We start from the raw sequence: 25,637 nt of genomic DNA on the forward strand, positions 1-25,637 counted from the left end.
TAAAAATCAAGTGAATAAAAAATCTGATGAACAGAATAAACTGGTGAATATAATAGAATCGGGCATAGAAAGGGAGTGGACTGACAATTCTCGGGGGGAAAGGGATGTGGAGGGTGCAGGAAGAGACTGGACAAAAATCGTACACCTATGGATGAGGACAGTGCGGGGGATGGTGGTAAGGGCAGAGGGTGGGGTGAGAACCGGGTAGAGGGGAGCTATGGGGGGGAAAAAAGAGGAACAATTGTAATAATCTGAACAATAAAGATTTATTTTTTAATAAAAAGAATATGCAAATTGACCATCACTCCAAGACACAAGATGGCTGCCCCCATGTGGTCAAAGATGGCCGCCACAAGATGGCCGGCAGGGGAGGGCAGTTGAGAGGGACCAGGCCTGCAAGAGAGGGCAGTTGGGGGCGATCAGACCTGCAGGGGAGGGCAGTTGGGGGGAACCAGGCCTGCAGGGGAGGACAGTTGGGGGCAACCAGGCCTGCAGGGGAGGGCAGTTGGGGGTGACCAGGCTGGCAGGGGAGGGCAGTTAGGGGTGACCAGGCCTGCAGGGGAGGGCAGTTAGGGGTGACCAGGCTGGCAGGGGAAAACAGATAGGGGTGACCAGGCTGGCAGGGGAGGGCAGTTAGGGGTGACCAGGCCGGCAGGGGAGGGCAGTTAGGGGTGACCAGGCTGGCAAGGGAGGGAAGTTAGGGATGACCGGGCCAGCAGGGGAGGGCAGTTGGAGATGACCAGGCCTGCAGGGGAGGACAGTTAGGGGCAACCAGGCCTACAGGGGAGGGCAGTTGGGGGTGACCGGGATGGCAGGGGAGGGCAGTTAAGGGCAATTGGGCTGGTAGGGGAGCAGTCAGGCGTCAATCAGGCTGGCAAGGGAGTAGTTAGGGGGTGATCAGGCTGGCAGGCAGAAGCGGTTAGGCGTAATCAGGCAAGCAAGCAGTTGGGAGCCAGCAGTCCTGGATTGTGAGAGGGATGTCCGACAGTTGGACATCCCTCAAGGGGTCCCAGATTGGAGAGGGTGCAGGCTGGGCTGAGGGACATCCCCCCACCCCCCGTGCACGAATTTCATGCACCGGGCCTCTAGTATAATTATAAAATTACTTCTTAAATTATTATGCTAACATCACTGTAAAAATAAAATGCATTACTATATATATTCATTAATTTTCGTTTGGCAAAATTAATATACCCTAAACCAGTGATTTTCAACCAGTGTGCCACAAGAATTTTTAAAACATGAAATACCTAACTATTTAGTCAGGGGCACTGACCTGTTTTTCCCTTAGATTGTCAAAAAAACGACAGCCAACACAATAGCTGTCCAGTGTGAATGAATCAAAATTATACCTTTGGGGGGGGGGGGGATGGGGGGGTCATATCAGCAAAAAATATATTTTTCGGTGTGCTGCAGAATTTTAGTAATTATTTATGTGTGCCATGAGATGAAAAAGGTTGAAAATTGCTGTTCAAAGCAATGAAGCTTGGAAACAAAAGAAGTTATTCAATCATCAATTTCTCAGTAAAGATCTATTCTAAAAACCCCAATTCAAATCAATCAAATTCTTCACTAGGAAAATTTTCTTTTCCTGAGACTCTAATTCTTTTCTAGTTAACATCTATAAGAATAAAGATTTTACAAACTTTTCCTTAAGTTCCGTTTCATCTTCTTATTTGGATCTTTATCATCTCCTAATCCATCTTCAAATGGCCTCTTCAAAGCTGAAGATCCAGCACCTAAAGAATTACATGAGATTCATTATCAGTCAAAACAATGATTCTACTTCTTCTACCAAATATATATACTATGTTCAGAAAGGGAAACCTTAGGAATCACAAAGACCATAGTACTCCTTCATTGAACAATTAAATTGCTATATTTATAATCTTGTAATAGCAAAAACTTTTCAAGTAAATCTTTATAAAACAATTTATCCCTTTTTATAAATATTTATTTTCCCAGTCATTCATACATACAAATACAAACACGTATGTATATACTCACATCTGTTTATGCATAGACAGAAAAAGGTCTGGGAAGATATGTATCAAAATGTTAAAGGTAGTGTTCTCTGGAATTAGGATTTATTTTTACCTATGTCTTTTCAAATATTTCTATAACTTAACATTTATTACTTTGTATAAAATTTTAAAGCTCACATGTTAAATCTTAGGCTTTTGGAAATCTGATTATTTCTCACATTACAAAATATTTGTCTGTCTGTCTAGTCAAACCCGACTTAAGATTTTATTTACAGTTCATCTTTTCCATGAAGTTTTCTTCAGCTTTTTTCTCATCTCAACTTTCTAAGAGTTTCTATGGTATTAGAAATATAAAGCGTCCCATGTGGTAGTGTGTCATTGGCTATTTCACATGTTTTCTTAGTGCTCTAATGAAGGTCAAAGATATTTTGCCCTTGTCTTGGGTCTTTAAAACTATCACAAGACTTAGAAACAATACAACGGGTATGAACCAAAACTAAAGGATATGCAATTTCTTGGGTAAAGCAGCTAATTCATTACACTGTCAGGCAAAAGGCTTTGCTGTCCAAGTTAAAACCAATCAGAGAATAGCTCATTAACCTCTCCAAGTATTTTAAAGAACTCTGTCTCTTCAACTTAAAAACTGGTTGTGGGTTTTTCCTAAAGTAAAGTTATACTCAAGAGATTCATGCCACAAGATTTCCAAATACTTCTAATGAGACCTTGTAAGAATAGTAACATTAACTACATATTCTTTAATCATCAAGATTTGTTGTCTCTTGGGGCAAACACTGACTTCAGCACTTGCTTGAGTCAATGCTTACTGCTCAGGTCTATAAATCTTGATGTTCTCTTCTATAGAAGGCACTCACTATCTGCTTATATCTGCTTAGTATTGTATTTCATCTGCATTATATAAAACCCTATGAGCCAGTCTCCCGGAATGTCCCCTCTTTAAGAGATAAAGTTCAAAGGGAACACAGTCTACTCAATCACTCAACCGCTCACTAAGTTACATTAAAAGCTGCTACCTGATTGTGCAGAAATCACAAACGCTTAAACGCATAGATCTCTAAATCCTCCAGCTACAGAGTTCCATGGATTAAGCTTCCTTCTCCCGTCCCAGCCATTGTAAAACAGCTGTAAATCTGGGGCTAACCATAATAGTAATAGGGTGGGGGTGTGGGGTAGAAATGGGCTTGTTTTATAAAACGCAAGTCATTTTCAATCTATATAATATCTAGGAATGAGAAGTGATCATTTGAGAGGCAACAATTTTTAAAAATAATATGAGAGTGCTTACTATATGCCTGGCTCTGTTTTAATACCTTACATGTATTTATTTAATCAACACCCTTTGAAGCATGTACTTATATCATCCTCATTATAATTTCATGTATGTATTCATTCAGCAACAAATATTAACTGAGAATTTTCTATGTGCAGGATCATTTTAGATGCTGGACAAGAGAACAAAACAGTATCTCAAAGAGTTTATGCAAAAAAAAAAAAGAGAGAGTTTATGCAAGGTGGTGGAAAGGAACTACAGCATGCCCTAAAGCAGGGGTCCTCAAATTACGGCCTGCGGGCCACATGTGGCCCACCAAGGACATTTATCCGGCCCGCCGGGTGCCGCTGCCTGTCCTGCTTAGCAGCCGACTCGTCCCGGCCCCGCAGTGCGCATAGGAATTTGTTCATAGTTTTTTTTTTTTAAACTATAGTCCGGCCCTCCAACGGTCTGAGGGACAGTGAACTGGCCCCCTGTTTAAAAAGTTTAAGAACCCCTGCAAAGTTTTGAACACAATGAAGAAAAATAAGAGCCTTAAAGGGGAGGAGGTGTTGCTGTTTTGTTTGTAGTGCTCATCAGAAAGATCAAAAAGGTATTGCTGATAAGGTGACCTTTTGATGAAGACTTAAGGAAAATAAGAGTGAGCTATTCACTATTACGGAATGAGCCCCAGGCAAGGAAAACAGCCAAGTACAAAGGGCAGGAACAGGCTAGGAAATAGCATAAAGGCCTGAGTGGTTGGAGTCGCCTGACCCAGGAGGGGAGGATAGCAGAAGATGAGGACAGGCAGTAGTTCTGAACTCGAGCTGCCACTAATTCATCAGAGAAACTTTTACAAAATATCTAAGTTCCACTTCCAGTATAAGAAAGTAAGTAAATTGAAAAAGCCTTCCTGATGTGAGTAATTAGAAACACTGGACAAAATGTAGAACAAAATATGTTCCCTGACAGTAAAGACTATGGAGTTAGTTAGATCTGGGAGATGAAGGAAGTCCTGCCTTAGGGCCACATTTCCTCTAGGGGCATTTTCCAAGTCCAGAAACGGCCAGTAAGGACTGTGGGGGCAAAAACTGAGGTGTGAGGACCACCAAGAAGGGAAGGCCTGTTGAATCTCCCCCCACTGTGGATCTCATGAGGACTGAAGCCCAACTTCAAATCACCTTCCTCCCTGATTACATTAAAATGACCCAGGATTGCCAATGCCACTAACCATCTCCCAGAAACAGGTATAAATCTGCCCTGGGGAAAGATAGTTTTACTCTAGCCTTTAAATTCTCTACATTTTTTTCATTTTAAGTCTCCAGCATTCACAATAACCAGGTACATAAGAAGACAAGGTATTATGATCAAAAATCAAAGGAAACAGAACCAAAAGAGACCCAGATAATGGAGCTTTCAAAAACAAACTTTATTAAAAAGAATGATCAGAATGCTAAAGAAATTTAAAAGTAAAAAATAAAAACTAGAAGAATTTCTGGAAGAAAATCTGAAACTATAAAAGATCCAAAATTATAAAAATGAAAAATCCTATATAATAAAAGCCTAATATGCAAATTGTCCCCTCAATCGGGAGTTCAACCAGGACTTTGACCAGGAGGTGGGGCTGGCAGCCACGGCAGGCGGCCAGGGGAAGGGAGGCGCCCCCTGCTGGAAGCCGCTAGGGACCCTACCCGTGCACAAATTTCGTGCACTGGGCTCTAGTATAATATAAATTAAGAACTAACAGACCTACAAGTGGAACTAGAAAATCCACAACAGAGAGAAACTGACATACTCTTCCAGTAATTAGAAGAACAAGTAAACAAAAACTATAGTATAGGTCAGTGGTCGGCAAACTGCGGATCGCGAGCCACATGCGGCTCTTTGGCCCCTTGAGTGTGGCTCTTCCACAAAATACCATGTGTGGGCACGCACGTACAGTGCAATTGAAACTTCGTGGCCCATGTGCAGAAGTCGGTTTTTGGTTCTCAAAAGAAATTTCAATCTTGTTGATATTTAGCTCTGTTGACTAATGAGTTTGCCGACCACTGGTATAGGTGTACAAGATCTGAACAGCATAATGAACAAATGTAACTGCAAAATGTTCATAAAGAACATTTGGACCAACAACTGCAAAATGTACATAATTTTTCAGACAGAATCATTTACAGAAACTGACTAAGTACTGGAAAATAAAACAAGTCTTAAAAAAAAAATCAAAGGATAGAAATCAAACAAAACACGTTCTCAGATTATAGTAGAATAAGAGGGAACTCAAATATAAAGTGGTAACTAAAAAATCCTTTTCTGTCTGGAAATTAAGCAATGACAACATATAAAAAGCTCATGTGTTGCCTGGCAGATGTGGCTAAGTTGTTGAGTGTAGACTCAGTAACCAGGAGGTCATGGTTCGATTCCCGTTCAGGGTACTTGCCCGGGTTGCAGCCTCGATCCCCAGGAGGGGGGCATGCAGGGAAGACAGTCGATCAATGATTCTCTCTCATCATTGATGTTTCTATCTCACTCTCCCTTCTCCCTTCCTCTCTAAAATCAATAAAAATATATTAAATAGTCCTAGCTGGTTTTGCTCAGTAGATAGAGCATCAGCCTGTGGAATGAAGAGTCCCTGGTTCGATTCCAGGTGGGTGTGTGGGAGGCAACCATTGATGTGTCTCTCTCACATCGATGTTTCTCTCTCTGTCTCTTCCCCTCCCTTCCCCTCCGTCTAAAAATCAACAGAAAAAATATTATCTGGTGAAGATTAATCAAAAAAATAAATTTATATATATATGTGTGTGTGTGGTGTATTAAATAACTCATGTGTCAAAGAACTGATAATAAGAGAAAATAAAAGATAGTTTTAACCTAGTGATAAAAAAGATACTAATGTCAAAGTGTGTACTAGGGACTCTTTCCTCCTCCCCACGTGGGAGTCTGTGCTGTGAGATTCTTTCCCCTTCCCCACGTGGGAGTCTGTACTTGTTCTTTAATAAATTTGGCTATACCATCAAAAAAAAAAAAATGCATGTACTATACACATAAATCTGGGCTTAAAGGAAAACTTACAGTCTTAATAGTATATGCAATAAAACAAGGGTCTAGACAAATCAATAATATATTCATCTATCTCGAAAAGTTAAAAAAGCAAATTACAGCCAAAGAAGGTAAGTTTATAAACTATTTTAAAATTTAGATGAAATGGATAAATTTGTAGAAAAAACAATTTACCAAAACTCTCACAAGACGATGACGGTTTCATACCTATTTAGTAAATTTGATCCATAATTTAAAACCTTCCCACAAAGAAAACGAAGTGCTCAAATGGCTTCAATAATAAATTCTTGCAAACATTTAAGGAAAAAATAACATCAATCTTATGCAAACTCCTACAAGGACAAAAAAGGAAGGGATAATCTCCAACTCACTTTATGAGACCAACATAATCTTAAGAGGCAAAACTTGACAAAACATTACAACAAAGGAAAACTGCTGGCCAATCTAACACACAAATAGGATTTGTTTACAAAACCTATGCAAGATTGCTCATACCAGCTTTATTTGTGATAGCCAAACCTGGAAACAAAAAATTCCCTACAACAGAAGCACAGTTAAACAAAGTCTGGCTCATCCAATGCCATGGAATTCTACTCAGCAATAAATCTAATGACACGTGCAACAACTTGGACAGGCCACAAGGACATTACACTGGGGGATGGGAGGGGACTAGACAATCCACAACAGAGGGAAACTGACATACTCTTCAGTAATTAGAAGAACAAGTAAACAAAAAAGGGAGATCTCAAATGATCACATACTGTATAACTCCTTGAAATGACAAAAGTACAGAGATAGAGAAAAGTCAGTGGTTTCCAGGGTTTAGGGATGGTTAAAGAAGAGGGTGTGACTATAAAGGAGCTGTATGTAGAAGATGGAATAGTTTTGTCTCTTGATTGTGAAGGTGGTTACACAAATCTACACATGTAATAAAATGGAATAAAACATATACATACACATGGTATCAATGTCAAGTTCTCGCTCTTGATATTGTACAGCAAGTATGTCAAACTTGTGGCCAGCGAGGCATGCAGCCCACCGGCTACGAGTTTGACATGCTTGTTGTACAGTACTAGAATATAAGATGTAACTTGTAGGAGAAATTGACTGAAGGGTACATGGGAACACTCTGTGGTAACTAGGTAACTTCCTGTGAGTCTTCATTTTAAGATAAAAAATTAAGGGGAAAAAGAATTATTGATTGTTGAGAACAGACAACCGGGGCAAGGTCATAAGCAGAAAGACCAGATAGAGAAGTTACTACAATAACCCAGGTGAGAGATGATGGCAGCTTAGGCCAGGATGGCAACAGTGAAGAAGTTAAAGAAATAGCTGAATTCTGGAGATACTTTGAATGCAAAACAGACAGGATTTGTTGATGATTTGGATATGGAGGAAAGAAAGAGAGGATTCAAGGGTAAAGGTTTTTGCCTGAGCAAATAGAAAGATAGAGTTTCCAATGACTGGGATAGTGATAACTATGGAAAGAGCAGATCAAAGTTAGCTTAAGAACAGAAATTTGGATTTTAAACATCTTAAGTTTGAGATGACTGTTAGACATCCGAGTGGAAAACTGAGGAAAATGGGTCTGAGGTCAAGGGCTGGTAGTCTGGTGAGGAATAACTGGTGTTAAACATCCTACCTTCTAGTGTAACAGGAGATAAAGGGGGGAGGGGGAGGGAATATTTTTTGAGGCATAACGAGGAGAGTAAGTAGATTCATATTTGAGTCTGCTGTATTTGAGGAACTGAGTCGGGCATCTTAATCTGTCCATAGCCAATAAAGCAAGGGTAATATCCCTAGGACAAAAATAAGCTCATTGCTCAAGACCTAAAGCTAGTAAATAGTGGGGCTATGACTGGAACCCAGGCAATACTGACCCCAAAATCTGTGCTCTTTCTGTTCAAACAGACTAGTACAAATGGAAGATACTCCGGGATTTTTCAATATGCTTTTCCTTTATATTTGTTTTCTCTTTCTTGGTTATGTAACAGTTCCAAGTACAGCGATGACATCTCCTAGTTTATGGACTACCTCTTCTCTTAGACCAGAGGTTCTCAAAGTATGGTCCCTACATCTATGCAGAATGGAATCTGGCCAACATAGTCAACTGAGTTAATCACTAATAAGAGTAAATAATAGCAAGCTGATGTCATTGATGGGACAGAAAAGCAGAAAGTCAGGGAAAAAAAGCAATAAAAATCCTTATGCATGACTTGGATTAACAATTTGTTTAAATTAGGGCATAATTGACAGACAAAATTTTATTAGGTTCAGGTGTACAATATAATGATTCCACATTTGTCTACACTGTGAAATGATCCCACAATAAGTCTAGTTAATATCCAATTAACAATTATTAAATTTGCTCCCCTTTAACAAGAGATGCACCCCATAATCCTCTCTACCACTGCCCATGCCCAAAACCAATAAAAAAACTTTCACACTCACCTTCTTTATCAGTAACTGACCAGGAGTATTTTTGAAAAGGCTTACTAGATGGAAGGGGGTCCATCTCCAGCACTTTATAAATCTGGCCAAAGGCTGACAGTCTTAGTGCATGCTGAAGAACAAAAGATTATATTTATTCAAATTTCAACCGCTATTTATAAAGCCCTTTTATAAAGCCCTTAGAACATCTAGCTAAAAAGACTATTCATTAAACGCTAATGTTATGATGGAAAAGTCCCTTTAACAATAAGCAAGAAAATAGTGTTTAAATAGAAAAACTCAGAAACTAAAGTGATAATATCCCTCTAATAGGTCACAGTAATGTGCCCCATCTTCTACCTGGGCACTATGGGTAATATCTTCTTTTTGCTGGATGGTCATATAGTTCAGAGCATCTGTTGGGTCTCGCTCACAAGGATCATGAAGACCAGGACCCCCTTTGGCAAAGGCAAAAGAAAGACACAAGTACCACTTAGAACTGAGTTTAGGAATTCAATAAACTAACAGAGAAAAAGAGAATAGAGGGGGAAAAAACTGAGAAACTACATCTGCTTAATTAAATGGAGTATAAAGGACACTCTCATTTTCAATATGTTAGCACCTAAATGTCCTCATTTTACTGGAAGTCACATATATCTCAGGTCAAAATTTGGTCTTACTCTGCGAATTTAGACACAGCATAATAAATCATCCCAAATCTTTAAAGGGATTACATATAGAAAATAAAACCAAATTTAATGTTTCCAAATTAAACACCAGAGTGCAAACAGAGTGAACTTAATACATTTTAACCAAACATCTGCATTTTCAAATTCAGAGCTCAAGGTAAAGCAAATTCATAGCAGACACAATATCTTATTAGTACCATTTATGTTAGTACATATAAAACATAAATTACATTTACTGAAACAGAGTTTTATAGCCATTTTTCAACATACAGGTATCCTATTCGCTAAAATTCGAAGTAAAACAACTCCTACACATCACTTTCCTGTGCAGAGGATAAATTTAATAAGGATTTAGAAAAATAAACCAAAATGAGATTTTTCTGATTCTTCTGCCTCCAGAGTTTGAAACCCTTACCAGGAAGTAGTATTCCAGATGCCAAACACTCCATTACTCGTCTCAAGGCCTCCCCAGCGCCCAAAGGTCTATTACAAGTACCTATAGACTTTTCACATATAAGCTCTAGTGGCTAGAAGATATTAAATTACAAATTAGTACATGCATCAAGTGTTAAAAGGATTCCAGTTAAATGTGAGCTGACATTTCTATCTACATTGAAGGCCAAAACCATGGAAGTCCATTTATGATTAAGGGCTCAATTAACTTTTCCCCTTTGTTTATTAACCTTTAACCCAGCTAGTGTTTTTAAATCAACCATTTTTGAGATAATATATTCAGAAGACATTTTGTTATAAAACTTTAGTTACCCTGAAAAGATCACTTAAGAAATTGTGGTCACTTAACTAATTTAATAAAAATATAACAAGCCTTCATATAAGTTAGTAATAGCTAATAAATAATCAATATTCAAACCCAACCCACCTATCTCCCAAATAACCTAGGAAACACTTAAACCACAATAAGACTTCTTTTCAGACAGCCTGCCTCAAGTACTACAATTAGAATAAATGAAGGACCAAATCTATATATTTAATAAATTAAAAACTGATACTATATGAAAGTTATAATTGCTAGACTAATTTAAAATGACCCTTTAACATGGCCAGTGTTGCTCAGTGGTTGAGTGTCAACCCATGCACCATGAGGTCACAATTTGATTCCTGGTCAGGGCACATGCCTGGGTTGCGGGCTCAATCCCCAGTAGGGATCATGCAGGAAGCAGCCCATCAATGATTCTCTCTCATCACTGATGTTTTTCTCTCTCTCCCCCTCTCCCTTCCTCTCTGAAATCAATAAAAAATATATCTATTTTTTTTAAAAAATGGAAGCAGCACTGAAAAAGCAATGTGCCAGTCAAGGAGCTTTCATGGGCAGTAGTGAATAGTGCAGAGCAAAGTGCAGAAAGACATTCACTTCTAACAAGTATAGAGGCTTTTTGTCAGAGAAAAAATTCTCAGGCTCTGTAACATGAATTATGATAAGGTAAAAGAGACATGTTACATACATAAAAAAGAATTTGCATACCTCAGCTAACTCAGAATACAGCTATTTCATAGTAATATGTAATTTCTACAGGATTTCCTCTGACTTTACTTCAGAATTTGCTTTTAACTGTATTTAAGTACTTACCCATCCTTTTAATGGTGCCCACGTGGGGACTCTGTTGCACAAATCACGCAGAATGCGAAGGACAATGACACACGATTTTAATCCATTTGCCCTTGCCTAAAACAAACAGATTCCAATATCCTTGTTGAAATCCATTCTTCATTTAAGCACACTGATCATGGATAGGCTCTTTAAAGTGAATACTAATTAGTCAATCATCATCAGTTGTCAAACGAAATTAAAAAATAAAGTAAAATTGTAATTCAGAACGGCAGCTTTTAAAGTAAAGGAAGCATACTATTAAAATTGCTTTTATAGCCTCATGACAACACCATTCCAGGCCACTATTTTAACTTTTCTCGCCCATGTTTGTATTTTATAAGCCACCATTTGAAATTTAGAGTGCTAAGCTAAAAAGGATTATATTATAATTAAACATCAACTATGTAATAGAAGCCATACTAGGCATTTTACCTAAATTAACTCATTTACTCTTACAGTGACCCTAGAAGGTAGAGTACCCCACTTTAGAATTTACACAGAAATCATTAAGTGGCAGTATGAAACCTGTGCAAGGCTATAACAACAGTAAGATAAAAACAAAGCGCCAACCTGAAACCATTTGGCATGTCGAAGAGACGCCAAGGCGTTCAGGCATTTCTGCCTGTCCAATAAGTCTGGAGGATCTTTCATCGCAACCTTTTCTAATAAAAAAATGGGACAGAGAGAGACACATACAATTTGACCAAGGAGTTCCTGTCAAATTACCAAACAATAAATTTTTTTTTAAAAGAGCAGCATTTGAGTTAACTAATAAGACTCCCAGAAGATTTCATGATTTGGTTTATTTGTTGTTGTTTTTTAAGTTACATGCACTATGATTACTTAAGTAAAAAGTCATCAGAGCCATTCTGTGCACAAGTAAACAGGAGCACAAAGGCATATGGTCAGTAAACAAATCAATGATCGCTGCTACGTACAATCTGGGATCTTATTAAGCACATAGAACGTCAAAGGGCACAAAATAGGTACATAGCACTTGTTCCTTTGGCTGGGTGCAAAGAGTGCAAATCTGGGACTAATAACAATTATAACTATTTTTTATAGAAGGAATCTTAATCTTAAGGAAAACTGGGGCTCTTTTATATAATCAATGAGATATACTATGAATACACTGCGTATAGCAATTTTATTTTTTTACAACTAAATAAACTTATCCAACAAGATAACCATTAATAGAAACTTTACCCCATTGAAGAAAACTGTTCAAGTGTCACATTGGAGTTCCCTCATTATTTCTTTTCTAAGCCAAAATTATCAAAACTACAAAAATGAAAAACATTGAAATACATTTCAATTTTAAATTATATAAATTTTTAAAAGGCAGCAAAGAATACTATCTAATTACAGCTATTTGACTTGCCTTAACATTTTAAAGTTGGATTAGAGGGCCCAAAGCAGCAAAATTAAGAATTCAAACATGTGATTAATGAAAAATATCCATATTTGAGAAAATGTCACATGATACTAAATCCAAGTTTAAGAGCCAAATGTATGCCCTCTAAGCTATTACAGAGTGGGTTTTTCAACTTTTTGAAGACTTGGTGCATTATAAAATGCAAACAAAAACGACAAATGTTTCTTGGGGAGGAATTTTGCTTAGCCCAATGAAGTCAGATTCACCATTCTCCTTTAAGAACTTTTAGATGTAGGAAAGTCCACCAATACTTTTTCCTACCATTATCATAATAATCAGAATTAGTAGTATGCTGTGTGGGCCAATTGATACAATGTCAATATTTTAAAATAAGAGGCAGAAAACTGATAATTTTTGGTTTCCTCATTTACAGGATTCCATTATGACATATATTCTAATTGGTAGCTTGCCATTAACTAACTAAAACTGAAGGCATAATGCCCAGCAGAAAACAAATCTTTCAGAGGAAGAATTGGGGTTTTCAATAACAGTGGTGGCCAACCGGTGGTCCGTGAGGTCCAAAAGGTTGGCAACAGCTATTCTACAGGCTGCAACATTCTAAAGGCTGAAGTGCTACACACTTATTTTCTGACCCGGTGAGCTCTACACCAGATATTTGCATTGATTCACATTAACCTCTTCCAACAAATTCACAACACAGGGCCTCATTTCACTACCCCCTTTTATTCAAAAATTGGACCGCCTCAAAAAGTATAAATGTGGATTCATTGATAACCATAAATAAATATACTACGGATTTTCACTTCATAGGTGATCTAGTTCCTGGACTTGCTCAATTTTGTCTTTATAATGACACAAACATACAAGTAACTCATTTTAATGTTATGTCGAAATGTTTAACTGTGGTCAATGCAAGCATCTGCATAAAGCTCACATATCAGATCAAACAAACTACTATAAATGAATGATTAGAATCTCTTTAAAGTTAGACATATCAAAGGTTGACTGACTGCTAAGTAATGTAATTCCCAAAGAAGGTATGGGCTGTACTTATTTTTTAAAATCTCAATCTCTAAGAATGAGGCAAGCTTAGTTTTAGTCTATCATCTTACCAAGTAGGAGTTGGGAAGAGTGGGGGGAGGGGTAATGCAAGAGAGAAGAGAGGTAGAGGAAGTTTGGATAAGAAAAGACAAGGCAATCCAAAACTGTTTGAACTTTCTGGTACTTTCATCCAATGGTCAGAACTTTTAAAAAAACATCTCATGCTCATTGCAACACATATTTTTAAAGGGGGACAATGGCAAAAATATGAAGATAAATTATTTCATTCCCAAAGTCAGATTATAACCACAAACTCTTATTTAAAAAAAAAAAAACAACAGAGGCATCAGCTTGCTACAGACAGTCAACATTTGGAGGCAATAGTTTCCACTAAGACAAGATGGAGGAGCAGGCAGTGAACAAGAAGACTTGCACCAGATTCCCATTCACATCACCATCAGAATGGCTATGTTTCTTCCTGCTCTGATAGTCAAAAGATCCAAAATGTTTCAATATTCATGAGGTGGGACACAGTAGAGGAAATGTCATAATTCATCTCATGTTATCTTCCTCAAAGTTTCTTATTTTAAAACCATGTGAATTCATTCATATGGTACTACAGAACCTGTAAGCCCTGCTTCCCTATTTCCTTTATATATTAATAACATATAGTTTTATATATTTTCATTCATTGAGAAAAATAATCTACTTAATGTGGCAATCATAGAATTGCTGCTGGAAAAACACCACTACTTCTAATAGCAGAACTTCAAATTTAACATTTTTTTTAATGAATTTCAATGTAAGTGTTTCAATTTTGAGGGGAAGCAAAGCTTTTCTGATAAAAGGCAACTTGGAGTCTTTAAATTAGAAACAATGGAACTGTGAGACATTTCATTTTTTCCTATATTGACAAGTAAAATTAATTAAGAAATAGAATTGGAATTTTAAAAAAAAAAAGAAAGAAAAGAAATAGTATGGGGGACGGGCATGGGGAGTGACAAAAATGCCCCCCCAAAACATAAAAAACAAACAAACAAAAACAGCTTGTAAAATTTTATTGCTCAGTAACCTGGCATCAGGGCATGAAGCTACATCAAGCATTCTGAACAATGGAAGCACTGGAAAAGAAGTCTATTATGCTGAACTTTATCTTGGTTAGAGGTTAGATCAGTGACCAGAAACACACCGTACTACAGGAAATGTTGGTCAGTTTCTCTCAATTCATACATGCATGCTACCTCTCTTCCCATTAACAAAAACACTAGCCTGGACACTGGGTAGAGAAAAGCCAGAACATGACTGGTAAACAGGAGTTGTTATGTCTGGAACCTGGGCTCTTCGAAGGTAAAATAACAGCTGGGTTATCATGAAGGCCTCCTTGACAATACGGATGAAGCTGAGCTACTGAGTACATGCTGACAGAATTTTCTAGATAGCATGAAAATATGCTAGCAGCCCCTTCTCTCAATCCCTTGAGGCTCTGTGGAGAGCAGACATTATGCTTCAAACCACTGTCCACGCAAAACATCAAGTCACGATAATGTACACAGGTAAATGCAGGACCAAGAGAGATCTGAGAGACTGTTTTCCTAATTTCTGGTAGAAATGTCACTCGGTATAACTTTTTTTTTTCCCAATGCCTTAGTAGACAGTTGGCCACTGGAAAGATAATGGCTCAAGCTTTGCACCTGATTTTAGATCTAGCAACTGGGAAAGGCAGGAAAAGAAAGCCTGCAGCATCATTATAATCCCAGTTGTGATTTCTAAGAATGTGAGAATATAATTCACCAGATTGTGAGAATCTAATACCTTCACCTAGCAGGACGTATGCCAGTGAACGTTTGTCAAGATGCACCAGAAGTTTATACTGGTGCTAATATGTGAAAAGGGACTCTTGGGTAACCTCTCTATGAGCCCCTGAAAATCTCCCCAATACCGAGGACAGGGGTTTGTCTTAACCTAAGCCACATAACTCTCTGTAGTTTCCCTGTCCACCTGGTTTCAAACTGCACTGCAAATGGAATAAACAGCTGATTTATTACCCTCATAGCAAACACATTGCTAGTTTAAAATCACAAACACCAAAAGAAGCTGAGACTGTGTGATGCTCGGAATAACCAAATCAGCTAAGATGCTCCGACACACATCCTTGACAGTAATGGGAGCGTGGACAGCACAATGGACTTATAAGAGTTGGGTCCAATGTGATACTTTCTCATTTATAAAACAGGGCAATTATCTACCCAAGAGGGCTGTTGTCAGGATTAAAATGAGTTATATGAAAAACTGCTAATAAAATAGTAAGTTATTTTATAACCTGCCAGAGCTTGAATTCCGACATGCCCAATGTTAATGCTTCTTACATACAGGACAGTCCTATTTAATCAAACAATATGCTGGCTACAAAAATTCATCAGATAGATTTTCTTGAATTGCCTACTATGTATTAGGTATCATCCCAGGTGCTGGGGGACAGGATAGGAGTAGAGAAAAGATACCTGCCCTCAATGAGCGAGCCATAAGCTGTATAATAAGCAAGCCCATTATTAGCACTGTAGCAAGTACAAATTACTGATTCCAACACTGCACTTCAATGGGGCTTTAGGTTCAGTTTTTCAGACCCATTATGTACACATTATTATCACTGTGAGCTCAAGGCAGTTTGAGTAGGTAAGCTTGTGTTAATGAATCTTTTTCATAAGCTATCACTAGTTACTGAGCAACTACTTTGTGCTGAGTATTGTATAGGTCACATTACATAAACTCTTTCGTTTAACCTCAAACAACTTTCTAAAGTATTTATTATCCACATTTTTAAATTAAGAAATCTGCCCACAGTCACACAGAAATAGTAACTAATGGAATTAAAAATTGAACAACTGATTGCCAGACACTAAGGTCTGTGCTTTTTAGCAGGAAGCATGTAGTAAAGGGGAAGGGTTATTCTACAGGACCTTCAGGTAAAGGGTTAGAATATGGAAATGTAAGTAGTGACCTGAAATAGGTAAAGAAGTGGACCTAAGGAGGTTAAGTGTGATGCCCTCACCTGTACCAGTCCTCCAGTTCTCTCTGCTCTCAACCACACTTTATCCCCTTTTTTAGATTTTACCCAAATATGTACCAAGTGAAGACAAGGAAGAGAAAAATGTGAAATATATATATATACACACACACATATATATAGTCTGTTTTGTGGGAAGGGGAGAAGTTGAGATTCTACAGAAAAATACTCTTTGAAATATATTACATGTACTTTTTTAACTTTGAGAAAGAAAACGAGTGGAGATTATTTTTAAAGGGAAATTTATCAGTCTTAGAAATTTCTGGAACCCTAATAATCTTGTGCTTTCACCTCCTACAGCTGGAGGGAGGAGCTGTCTAGTGTAAGGGAGGAGCTGTCTAGTGTAAGGAATCAAGTCCTACAGAATTGTACAGCCTAGGTCTCAAATAATCAGTTATACCGGATCCTCAAATTTTCCCAGGAATACACAAAACTTCTAGCACACATGAAAAAAAACTGCCTTTGACAAAACCCAGGTTAGACAAAATAAGCAAACTGGAAGAGATAACAAGTCAAAAGGGCTGGAATTGAGGACAACAGCAAAGCAAATCTTCCTGCCATTCAAAAGAAAAGGAAGTAACATGTATAAAACATTGGAGCCAAGCTGATTCTTTCCTTCCCTGATCCCACACCAACTATGTTAACACCAACTAATGAAAGTCAGCCCTTAAAAGGTCTTAGGATCCTTTAGTAACCCAAACATCTTGAACAAACACTGACTCTCCTACTTTATCACAAGTTCCATCCCATAACTAGTCTTCTAGTGAGGATGCAATACACTAAGAATCTGTTTTCAGTTTCCCCAAACAGAAATTAAAATAATAAAAGCAATAGACTAAGCTTAAGGGTATCACTGAAAACTATGACAAAACCCCATGTAAGTACACAAAACCATGGGAAAAAAGAAGTCTGATGTTGTTGTCTTAATATTTTCAAAGAAGTAATGGAAGGGACGCCTACAGCTACAAGCAAACATATAATTAATATAGTCTTTGGCAACTTCAGTCTTGTTCTCATCTCTCTATACTCAAATAATTTTTAAGAATACCTATAATTATAACTCTACTTAAAAATGGTTAGTTTTACACTAGGGGTGTCAAGTAGAACACAGCTTACCAGAATTAACAGAATTATCTTGATACTTCAGAAATCATTTTATAGTTCTACAGTTAATGGTGAACTGAAAAGCTGTTAAAGAAATTAAGCCATTTAAGATTGGTTCTTCAGAGGTGTTAGAGACACTATATACAGCAAAAAAAACAGTACATGCATAAACCCAATTATAGATTGGATGCACTTTAAATTTAAACTATAACTCATAAATGTATCTAGTTTATATTGTTGGGTTTGGTATAGCTGATTTTAGTTACCCCAAAAGCTTTTTGAAAGGAGTCTATCACATGTCTGCCAAAACTCAAAGTTCTAACAGGACTGGTAAATGTCTTTGTCTACCTTTATCATCAACTTAAGAAACTGACCAATATTTCTTACTGCACTGGCATTTCAGGTAGGGGAGTAAGCAATGGGAGTTGTTAAATGTCTAGTGATGAAAAGGAGCAATAGAAAGTCTCCATTGGCCCAGACAGGCTGGACTGTCTCTAAATTGTCATGACAAAGAGAGGGCGGTTGGTCAAAGGTCTGACACAGGAGAAATATCACAGGACAAGTTTGTAGGGACAGAACTGAGAGGCAGAAACAAGCTAACTTGACAGAATAAAAACATCAGAAAAAGAAGTTTGGCTCCATTATTACTTCTCAAAACTGAATAGATTTCTCACTCTACTTTTACAAGGATGACACTGCCATACAGGAATTTTTTTTAACTTCAGAAGAAAGTTAGTTTAAGGCATGATTCCCACATACATCATAATCAAAATGTTAACAAGATCACAAACCTCTTAGGAAAAAAACTTACTAAAGATTATTAATTTTAAAAATCCAATCCCTTAATTTATATCTTACATTATAAAACACATTTACATATGGACAATTAGGTAAAGCATAAATCTTATAAGGTTATATATAATTAATAGAAGTCAAGAGCAATGTACAAATGAGTAATTTGAACAACAACTGAATAAATATGAAAATACTGTTTGGTCCACATTTAATCCTAGAGTCAGACCTAATAGTCAAACTCTACTGAACAAGTTAAATGATAGCATAATTTGGCAATACCATAATGCCAAAATAGTATAAAATTAGCTATGACCAACATGAAAGCACAAGTTTCTCAATTAACGTATTTTATATTTCAAATATATACATTTTTGCAAAATAGTGATTTATGTAGAAACAAAGGTGTTTAAAATACTATGAATGGCATAAACAAATGAAGACAGTTATTTCATAAATCTATAAAGCACAGTTAACATAGCACTAAACATAGGTCTTTCATGAACAAAACAAAACAAAAATATATGTTTATGTACCTCCATCCTTTTTCTCCAATTCATCCCTAATTAGAGGGGAAGTAAGTATCACCTTCAAAGTTAGCGTGGGCTCTTTTGTATTCCGAATTACAATAGATGCCTCATCTACACATTGTTCCACTTCATATTTCTCTTCTGTGAGTTTCTGAAAGTCACCAAGATTTCAAAAATTCCAATTAATTAAATTTTCAAAAAATGAATGATTGCCCCTTAGTTTTCAAGTGTTAACTACTAGTAATACTGTGCCAAGAGAGTGAATAAAGTCTTTAGCTCTTTAGGGATAACATTTCTCTCTCATTCCAACTTATCAGCAAATCCTTTCTCCATCCCTCAAAAAGTAACCACAATGTCAACTCTCTACACAATTATAAACAGTATTTCAATTCATTATTTGTAATATTTGAATGTAAAATAGCAACAGCATCATTATGTTATGAAGGGTAAATTACTGTTTTTTTACATTATTACAGAGAACTACTGTAGACAAATCGCTGGGAATGCTCTCTAAACCAATATTTTTCTTTTTATAGAACAGACTAAAAAGGAACTCCTGCTTACCAAGGACTTACAAATTTAAGATAATGTAGACTTTTATATAAGATTATATAGATTTCTAAAGAGAATTGAGTAAGAATAAATAGGAAAGAATCTCTACAGTCACTAACCAGCAAAAAAAGAAAAAGAAAAAAATAAGTATAAATAAATAACTTCCCTTCTCTAACTATAGGTCTCAGAGATCATTCCAGTGAGACCCATCACTATGGGACAAGTTATCTGACACATCCACAGGAAAATAAATGTGCACTGCTTCTTTCAATATACAACTACATGCAATATAAGAACCTTCCACAAAATAATCACCAATTAGAATCACATAAGTTGTATTTAATGTATTATTATACTACATATATAGATATAGATATATTCTTAATTACACAGGGCCTTTCTTGGAGGTGAAATTAATATCTATTATCTGACATAAATAGGTGAATAAAAACACTACTGGGTTTCTGCTCATCATTGCACATTAAAAGAACTCAGAGTCATTTACATAAAAATAGTATTTTATCATTAAGCACTTCAAAAAAAGATAGAAAATAGAAAATTCATTATCTACTTTTGAATAGAGGAAGCCAAGGAAGGAAAAGGCCACAGAGTAACTGGGGGAAAAAAAGAACTAGAATATAAAGAAAAAGCAGAAAACTGCTTACATTCATTTTGCCACTATAAGAACATTAAATATATCCATCAGAGAATGAGTCAAACTAAATTTTTCAATTATTCAGGCAGATCACCATAAGACACATCCAAAGTAATAAACATATGGTGTCAACTTTTGGACTAGACCAGGGGTGGAGAATGTCCAGCCCGAGGGCCGTGTAAGGCCTGAAAAATCATTTAGTCTGGCCCTGCCAAGGCATTAGGGGTGAGTTAATTAAATGTTTGACCAAATATAGCAGGCTAATTTTTAAGCTGATAATTTTGTATGGCCTGTGGATGATGTTATAAATATCCAATGGCCCTTGGCAGAAAAAAGATTCCCCACCCCTGCATTAGACTAATTATAAGTGATTTCTGGTTTGGGTCATTCTTCTCCTCCCTTCTTGCTCATGAAAGTTCTAAAATCACCCTAGGAAAAAAATATGGAGAGAAAAGGTATAGTATAACCTCAATTAATTAAGGTATTTAGCTAACTGAAAGTTTTACTATGGTAAGTGCTTAAAAAAGAGAGAAAGATTTTTAAACTCATAAAAAAATAAGATTATAAGAAATTGGTTTTCAACACAAATACATAAAAAACAAGGGGGAAGCAGGGAGTATAAGTATTAATCATCCTTAAAATGATTTTCTGAAACTTTACTAGTAATAGTAATAATAATGTGTGTGTAACTTATATGTATATATTTGGGCATGTATGTGTGAACATGTATATAATCTACTGAGATGGATGGACAATTACATCCCCATTTTATTTGGGTACCTTTACCCACCACCTATAGCAATGGATCTAACCATCACACAAAGCAGCTGGCTTCACTGCTTTGGATAACTTCATTGACTATATTAAATTGACATGTTTCTCATAATTTTCATTATTGGTCTTCATAGTTCAGGCCTCTTTTAACCTTCTCCAAGAAGCCCTTCAAAGACCTAAAGCTATTTGAGTCTTGTTTAGTCTTCTCTTGACTAAAAAGCCCCAATCCCTTTAAATCTGAACTGGTTTACACAGCCTGCCCTCTCTCCTGCATCCCTCCCTTGAATACTTGCTAGCTCAAGAAGAGCATTTTAAAACTGTGGTGCCCAGAAATAGAGAGAGAGAGAGAGAGAGAGAGAGAGAGAGAGACACACACACACACACACACACACACCCCAGGAAAGGGAAAAAATGCTGTTCACACAGTTGTGGTCTGCACAGAGAAAGCTCTATTAATGCAAACTGAAGCTTGGCCCAATCTCCTATATCTTCAATACCAGAAAAAATGTGATATACTTTCAGAATAAGAACTCCGATTTATTACAGCACTGGTTTCTCAAACCGTTTTCCGCCCTAACACATGAGGAATATGACCACTCTCATAAGAAACAGGACTCACTAAAGGAAACAGAAAGGGGGCTGAAATGGTTGAAAAACTTTAATATAGCCACCCATTTGATTATTACTTTATTATAGATTTAAGTGTACAATGTTCACTAAAAGCAGAAATATAGATTAAATTTTAAAGCAACATAAAAAATAACAGAAACAAGAGCAATTTTATTAACATTCTAATGACAAAAAGTATAGTTAGCCAGAAACCCGTTACTGAGCTTTTGGTTTGGAAACAAGAAATTAACAGTGACTTTGCATTAAAAGAATGAGTGGGTGACTGTTAAATTAACTGAGTCTTCGATATTAAAAATTATCATCTATGCAAGTCTCCAGTTGCCTAGGCTCTTATCTTTCAATTCTTTTCTGCCATATACTAACCCTGCCAAGCGTTTCACAATGCTGAGAGACCTGGTCTGTAAAACAGGAAGACTCTCAACAAGACATACCTGAAAAATTTAAGACTGTACCTTAATAGCTATCTTAACTTGGCAAATATATCCAGAGTACTAATCACCAGACATTTGCTTTATATGTGATGGATGAGTCATTGATCCAGATAAGCAGCATTCCTTTTGTCTGTACCCTCTACTATTACCGATTTCTTGTTATTGACTTCAAGGTCACTACCTATTTTCACCTTTTTACAAATTATCCTAGAGGTGCAATTATACTGTACTCACCTGAATCTGAATAGGAAGATTATCTTTGACTGTATTTAACAGGGTCTCTGTGGGTTTGTCTTTGCACATTAAAACCAGCTCCAAGTCCATATCATCTTTAATCAGCAAGCCTTTTGCAACCAGGCCAATTCTCATTACACCACACAATGTCCGACCACCTTGATCCCTAAAAATAAAAGTCTGAATGATTACTTTTACAACCTATTTCCTGACTAAAACTTAATCATTACTTGGTTTCCTGGATATCCATGTGAAAGGGAGGATATAAATCCAGATATCCGAACTTCCATAAAATTAAGTCTGCAATTTAAGGCTCATATAGTATCAACCTTCCCCAAGAAATCATCAGGGAGCATATTTCAGACAACAGATTTAAAAATTTTTCATCACATCTATATTGCTCAGGAAAATACAAAATACTGCATCTCAATCTTAAACACTTTTTCAAATTAAAAAAGGTTGTGTGTTTGATAGCTCTTCCTATTATCTTTTTATTGGTAATTAAAGAATCTGTGAGAAACATGAGCACTATGGTATACTGAGAAAGCAGCAGGCTGGAAATCTAAAAGTCCAAAACTCTACTCCTAGTGATGCCTGCTGGTTCAGTATCCACAGCTGTCAAATGGCTATCGGCTAGATGAGTCTTAGCTCATCTCTTCTAGTTGTATCATTCTAGAAATCCACAAAGGTTTATGGAGAAAGCAGTTTAATGTGATAAAAGCAAAGAGCTGAGGAAAGAACAGACCAAAGATAATTTGCCAGGATATGCATTTCGAATCCAGTAGTAAATAAATGAACAAATACTCAAAGAACATCAAGTTGTGAGTGGTGCAAAGAATAATGTTAGCAACTATCCTTGATTTTAAGTTTCTTACGGGTTCATTTTCCTTAATCACACGAGAAACTATAAGTAAGCTGAGCCAGTCATTCAACAAGTAAGCAAACGTTGTCATTAATCCTCCCCCAAGGATATTTTTTCCATTGATTTTTCAGAGAGCGTGGAAAGAAGCATGGGTGGGAGGGGGTGTGGGGAGAGAAACATAAATGTATGGATTTGAGAAAGTCTCATTGGTTGGTTGCCTTCCATATGAGCCCTGACTGACCAGGGCCAGGGATTGAACCTGCAACCCAGGTACATACTCCTGATTGGAATCAAACCTGCGACCATTCAGTACATGGGCTGACACTGAACCACACCGGTTCAGTATGGAAAACATACTAAGGGGAGATCCGATCACTCCTGCTGCTGAGGCTCACACTGTATAAGGACAAAAGCAGTAACCTGCTTAAAAGGGGAAGAGAAAGTAACATCTGAGAACAAAACTGCATACCACAATTCTCATTTATACCTCAAACAAGCCTGCATTTGAAAAACAAAAAAATAGCCGAAACCGGTTTGGCTCAGTGGATAGAGCGTCGGCCTGCGGACTGAAGGGTCCCGGGTTCGATTCCGGTCAAGGGCATGTACCTTGGTTGCAGGCACGTCCCCAGTAGGGGGTGTGCAGGAGGCAGCTGCTCGATGTTTCTCTCTCATCGATGTTTCTAACTCTCTATCCCTCTCCCTTCCTCTCTGTGAAAAATCAATAAAATAATTTAAAAAAAAAAAGAAAGAAAAACAAAAAAATGGTGAATCTCAGACAAGCTGGTTAATTATTCAGGTTCACAGTGAGAGTAAAATGGCAAAGCCTGAATTCAAACACAGGTTGGTTTGATCACGACACTCAGGTTTTTTACATTATTATAGTTGCATCCCAAGTACAGAAAAAGGGAAGTCGAAATTTAAAAGGTCAAGCAAAGCAACCTGAAAGTCTGACTTCAGCTCAGTCTTGATTTGGTTAAAAAGTCATTCTAGCTGGAGGCAAAGAATCAGCAGAGTTGGGCAAAAGTCAGCAGAGTACAGAATGAACTAGAAAAAGGAGAAAGGAGAGAACACAAATTGTGATAATTTAAACAAAAGACAGTAAATTATAAATAATCCAGTCACTGGTTCAGTGCCTGGCACACCTCAGAAATTCATAAATAGTAAATCAATAATAAAAAAAAACAAACTTTAAGGGTGGCAAGTATAGAAAAAAATAAAAAGCATTTTAAAGCAATTGACCCAAGTGTAGGGAATTAATATTAAGAACAGTCAGGCCCTAACCAGTTTGGCTCAGTGGATAGAGCGTCGGCCTGCGGACTCAAGGGTCCCAGGTTCCATTCCAGTCAAGGGCATGTACCTTGGTTGTGGGCACATCCCCAGTAGGGGATGTGCAGGAGGCAGCTGATCGATGTTTCTAACTATCCCTCTCCCTTCCTCTCTGTAAAAAATCAATAAAATATATATTTTTTAAAAAGAACAGTTAGGCCATGACCGGTGTGGTTCAGTGGGTAGAGTGTCAGCCCATGTACTGAATGGTCGCAGGTTTGATTCCAATCAGGAGTATGTACCTGGGTTGCAGGTTCAATCCCTGGCCCTGGTCAGTCAGGGCTCATATGGAAGGCAACCAACCAATGAGACTTTCTCAAATCCATACATTTATGTTTCTCTCCCCACACCCCCTCCCACCCATGCTTCTTTCCACGCTCTCTGAAAAATCAATGGAAAAAATATCCTTGGGGGAGGATTAATGACAACAAAAAAGAACAGTCAGGCCCTGGCAAGGTGGCTCAGTTGGTTGCAGTGTTGTCCAAAGGTTATGGGTTTGATAGCTGTTCAGGCACATTCCTAGGTTGCAGGTTCTATCCCTGGTCGGAGTAAGCACAAGAGGCAACCGATCCATGTTTCTCTCTCACACTGGTATTTTTCTCGCTCGCTCTCTCTCTCTCTCTCTCTCTCCCTCTCCTGCTCCCTCCCTCGCTCCCTCTCTATCTAAATTAATTTAAAAACATATCCTTGGGTGAGGATTTAAAGAAAAAAAAAAAAAGAATAGTCAGTCATCTTTGATTTTTTTTTTTTTTTTTGTCTCCCTGTCCTCTGGTATTCATTCTCCCAAATCTATTAATAGTTTGTAAATTCTCCCTCAAACTATTGCCTTCAAACTAGTTTCTTTTCAGGCTCTTACTACCTTTCCCCTATACTATCTCAATAACCTTTCAGTACCCTGATTGACTAACCTCTGCCATCTCCAATCTACTATACACAGTATCCTGCAACCAGAATAATTTTCCAAAAGCACTGCACGGATGATGGCACTTTCCCTGTTACTTTCCTGGTGTCCCCCTGAACACTCTCTGACAGTTACCATATTGAGAGGCAATTTTAAAAACCATATGAATACCTGGTTCAAATCCTGGCTCTGCTACTTACTGTGTAACATTGACAAATTACAAGTTACTTGACCTTTTGAGCCTATTTTCTCATTTGTAAAAAGGAAGTAATACCTTCCTGTGAGACCAGTACTGAAAATATTTAATTTAA

General features: G+C 37.3%; 1 protein-coding gene across 9 annotated transcripts in view; it reads right to left on the reverse strand.

Annotated features, from left to right (window-relative positions):
- STRBP (spermatid perinuclear RNA binding protein) overlaps nt 1–25,637 on the reverse strand; it is a 147,784-nt gene that overhangs the window by 26,574 nt on the left and 95,573 nt on the right. For all 9 annotated transcript variants that reach the window (XM_080669541.1, XM_080669543.1, XM_080669544.1 and 6 more), the window contains 8 exons: nt 22,238–22,403; nt 18,968–19,112; nt 11,605–11,696; nt 11,014–11,109; nt 9,841–9,952; nt 9,097–9,194; nt 8,758–8,869; nt 1,647–1,739 (listed from right to left, as the gene is read on the reverse strand). In XM_080669541.1, coding sequence (XP_080525667.1) covers nt 1,647–1,739; nt 8,758–8,869; nt 9,097–9,194; nt 9,841–9,952; nt 11,014–11,109; nt 11,605–11,696; nt 18,968–19,112; nt 22,238–22,403 — 914 coding nt within the window. The remainder of the gene's footprint in view (nt 1–1,646; nt 1,740–8,757; nt 8,870–9,096; nt 9,195–9,840; nt 9,953–11,013; nt 11,110–11,604; nt 11,697–18,967; nt 19,113–22,237; nt 22,404–25,637) is intronic.

Source organism: Plecotus auritus (genome assembly GCF_963455305.1).
Source record: "Plecotus auritus genome assembly, chromosome: 5".
NCBI lineage: Eukaryota > Metazoa > Chordata > Mammalia > Chiroptera > Vespertilionidae > Plecotus > Plecotus auritus.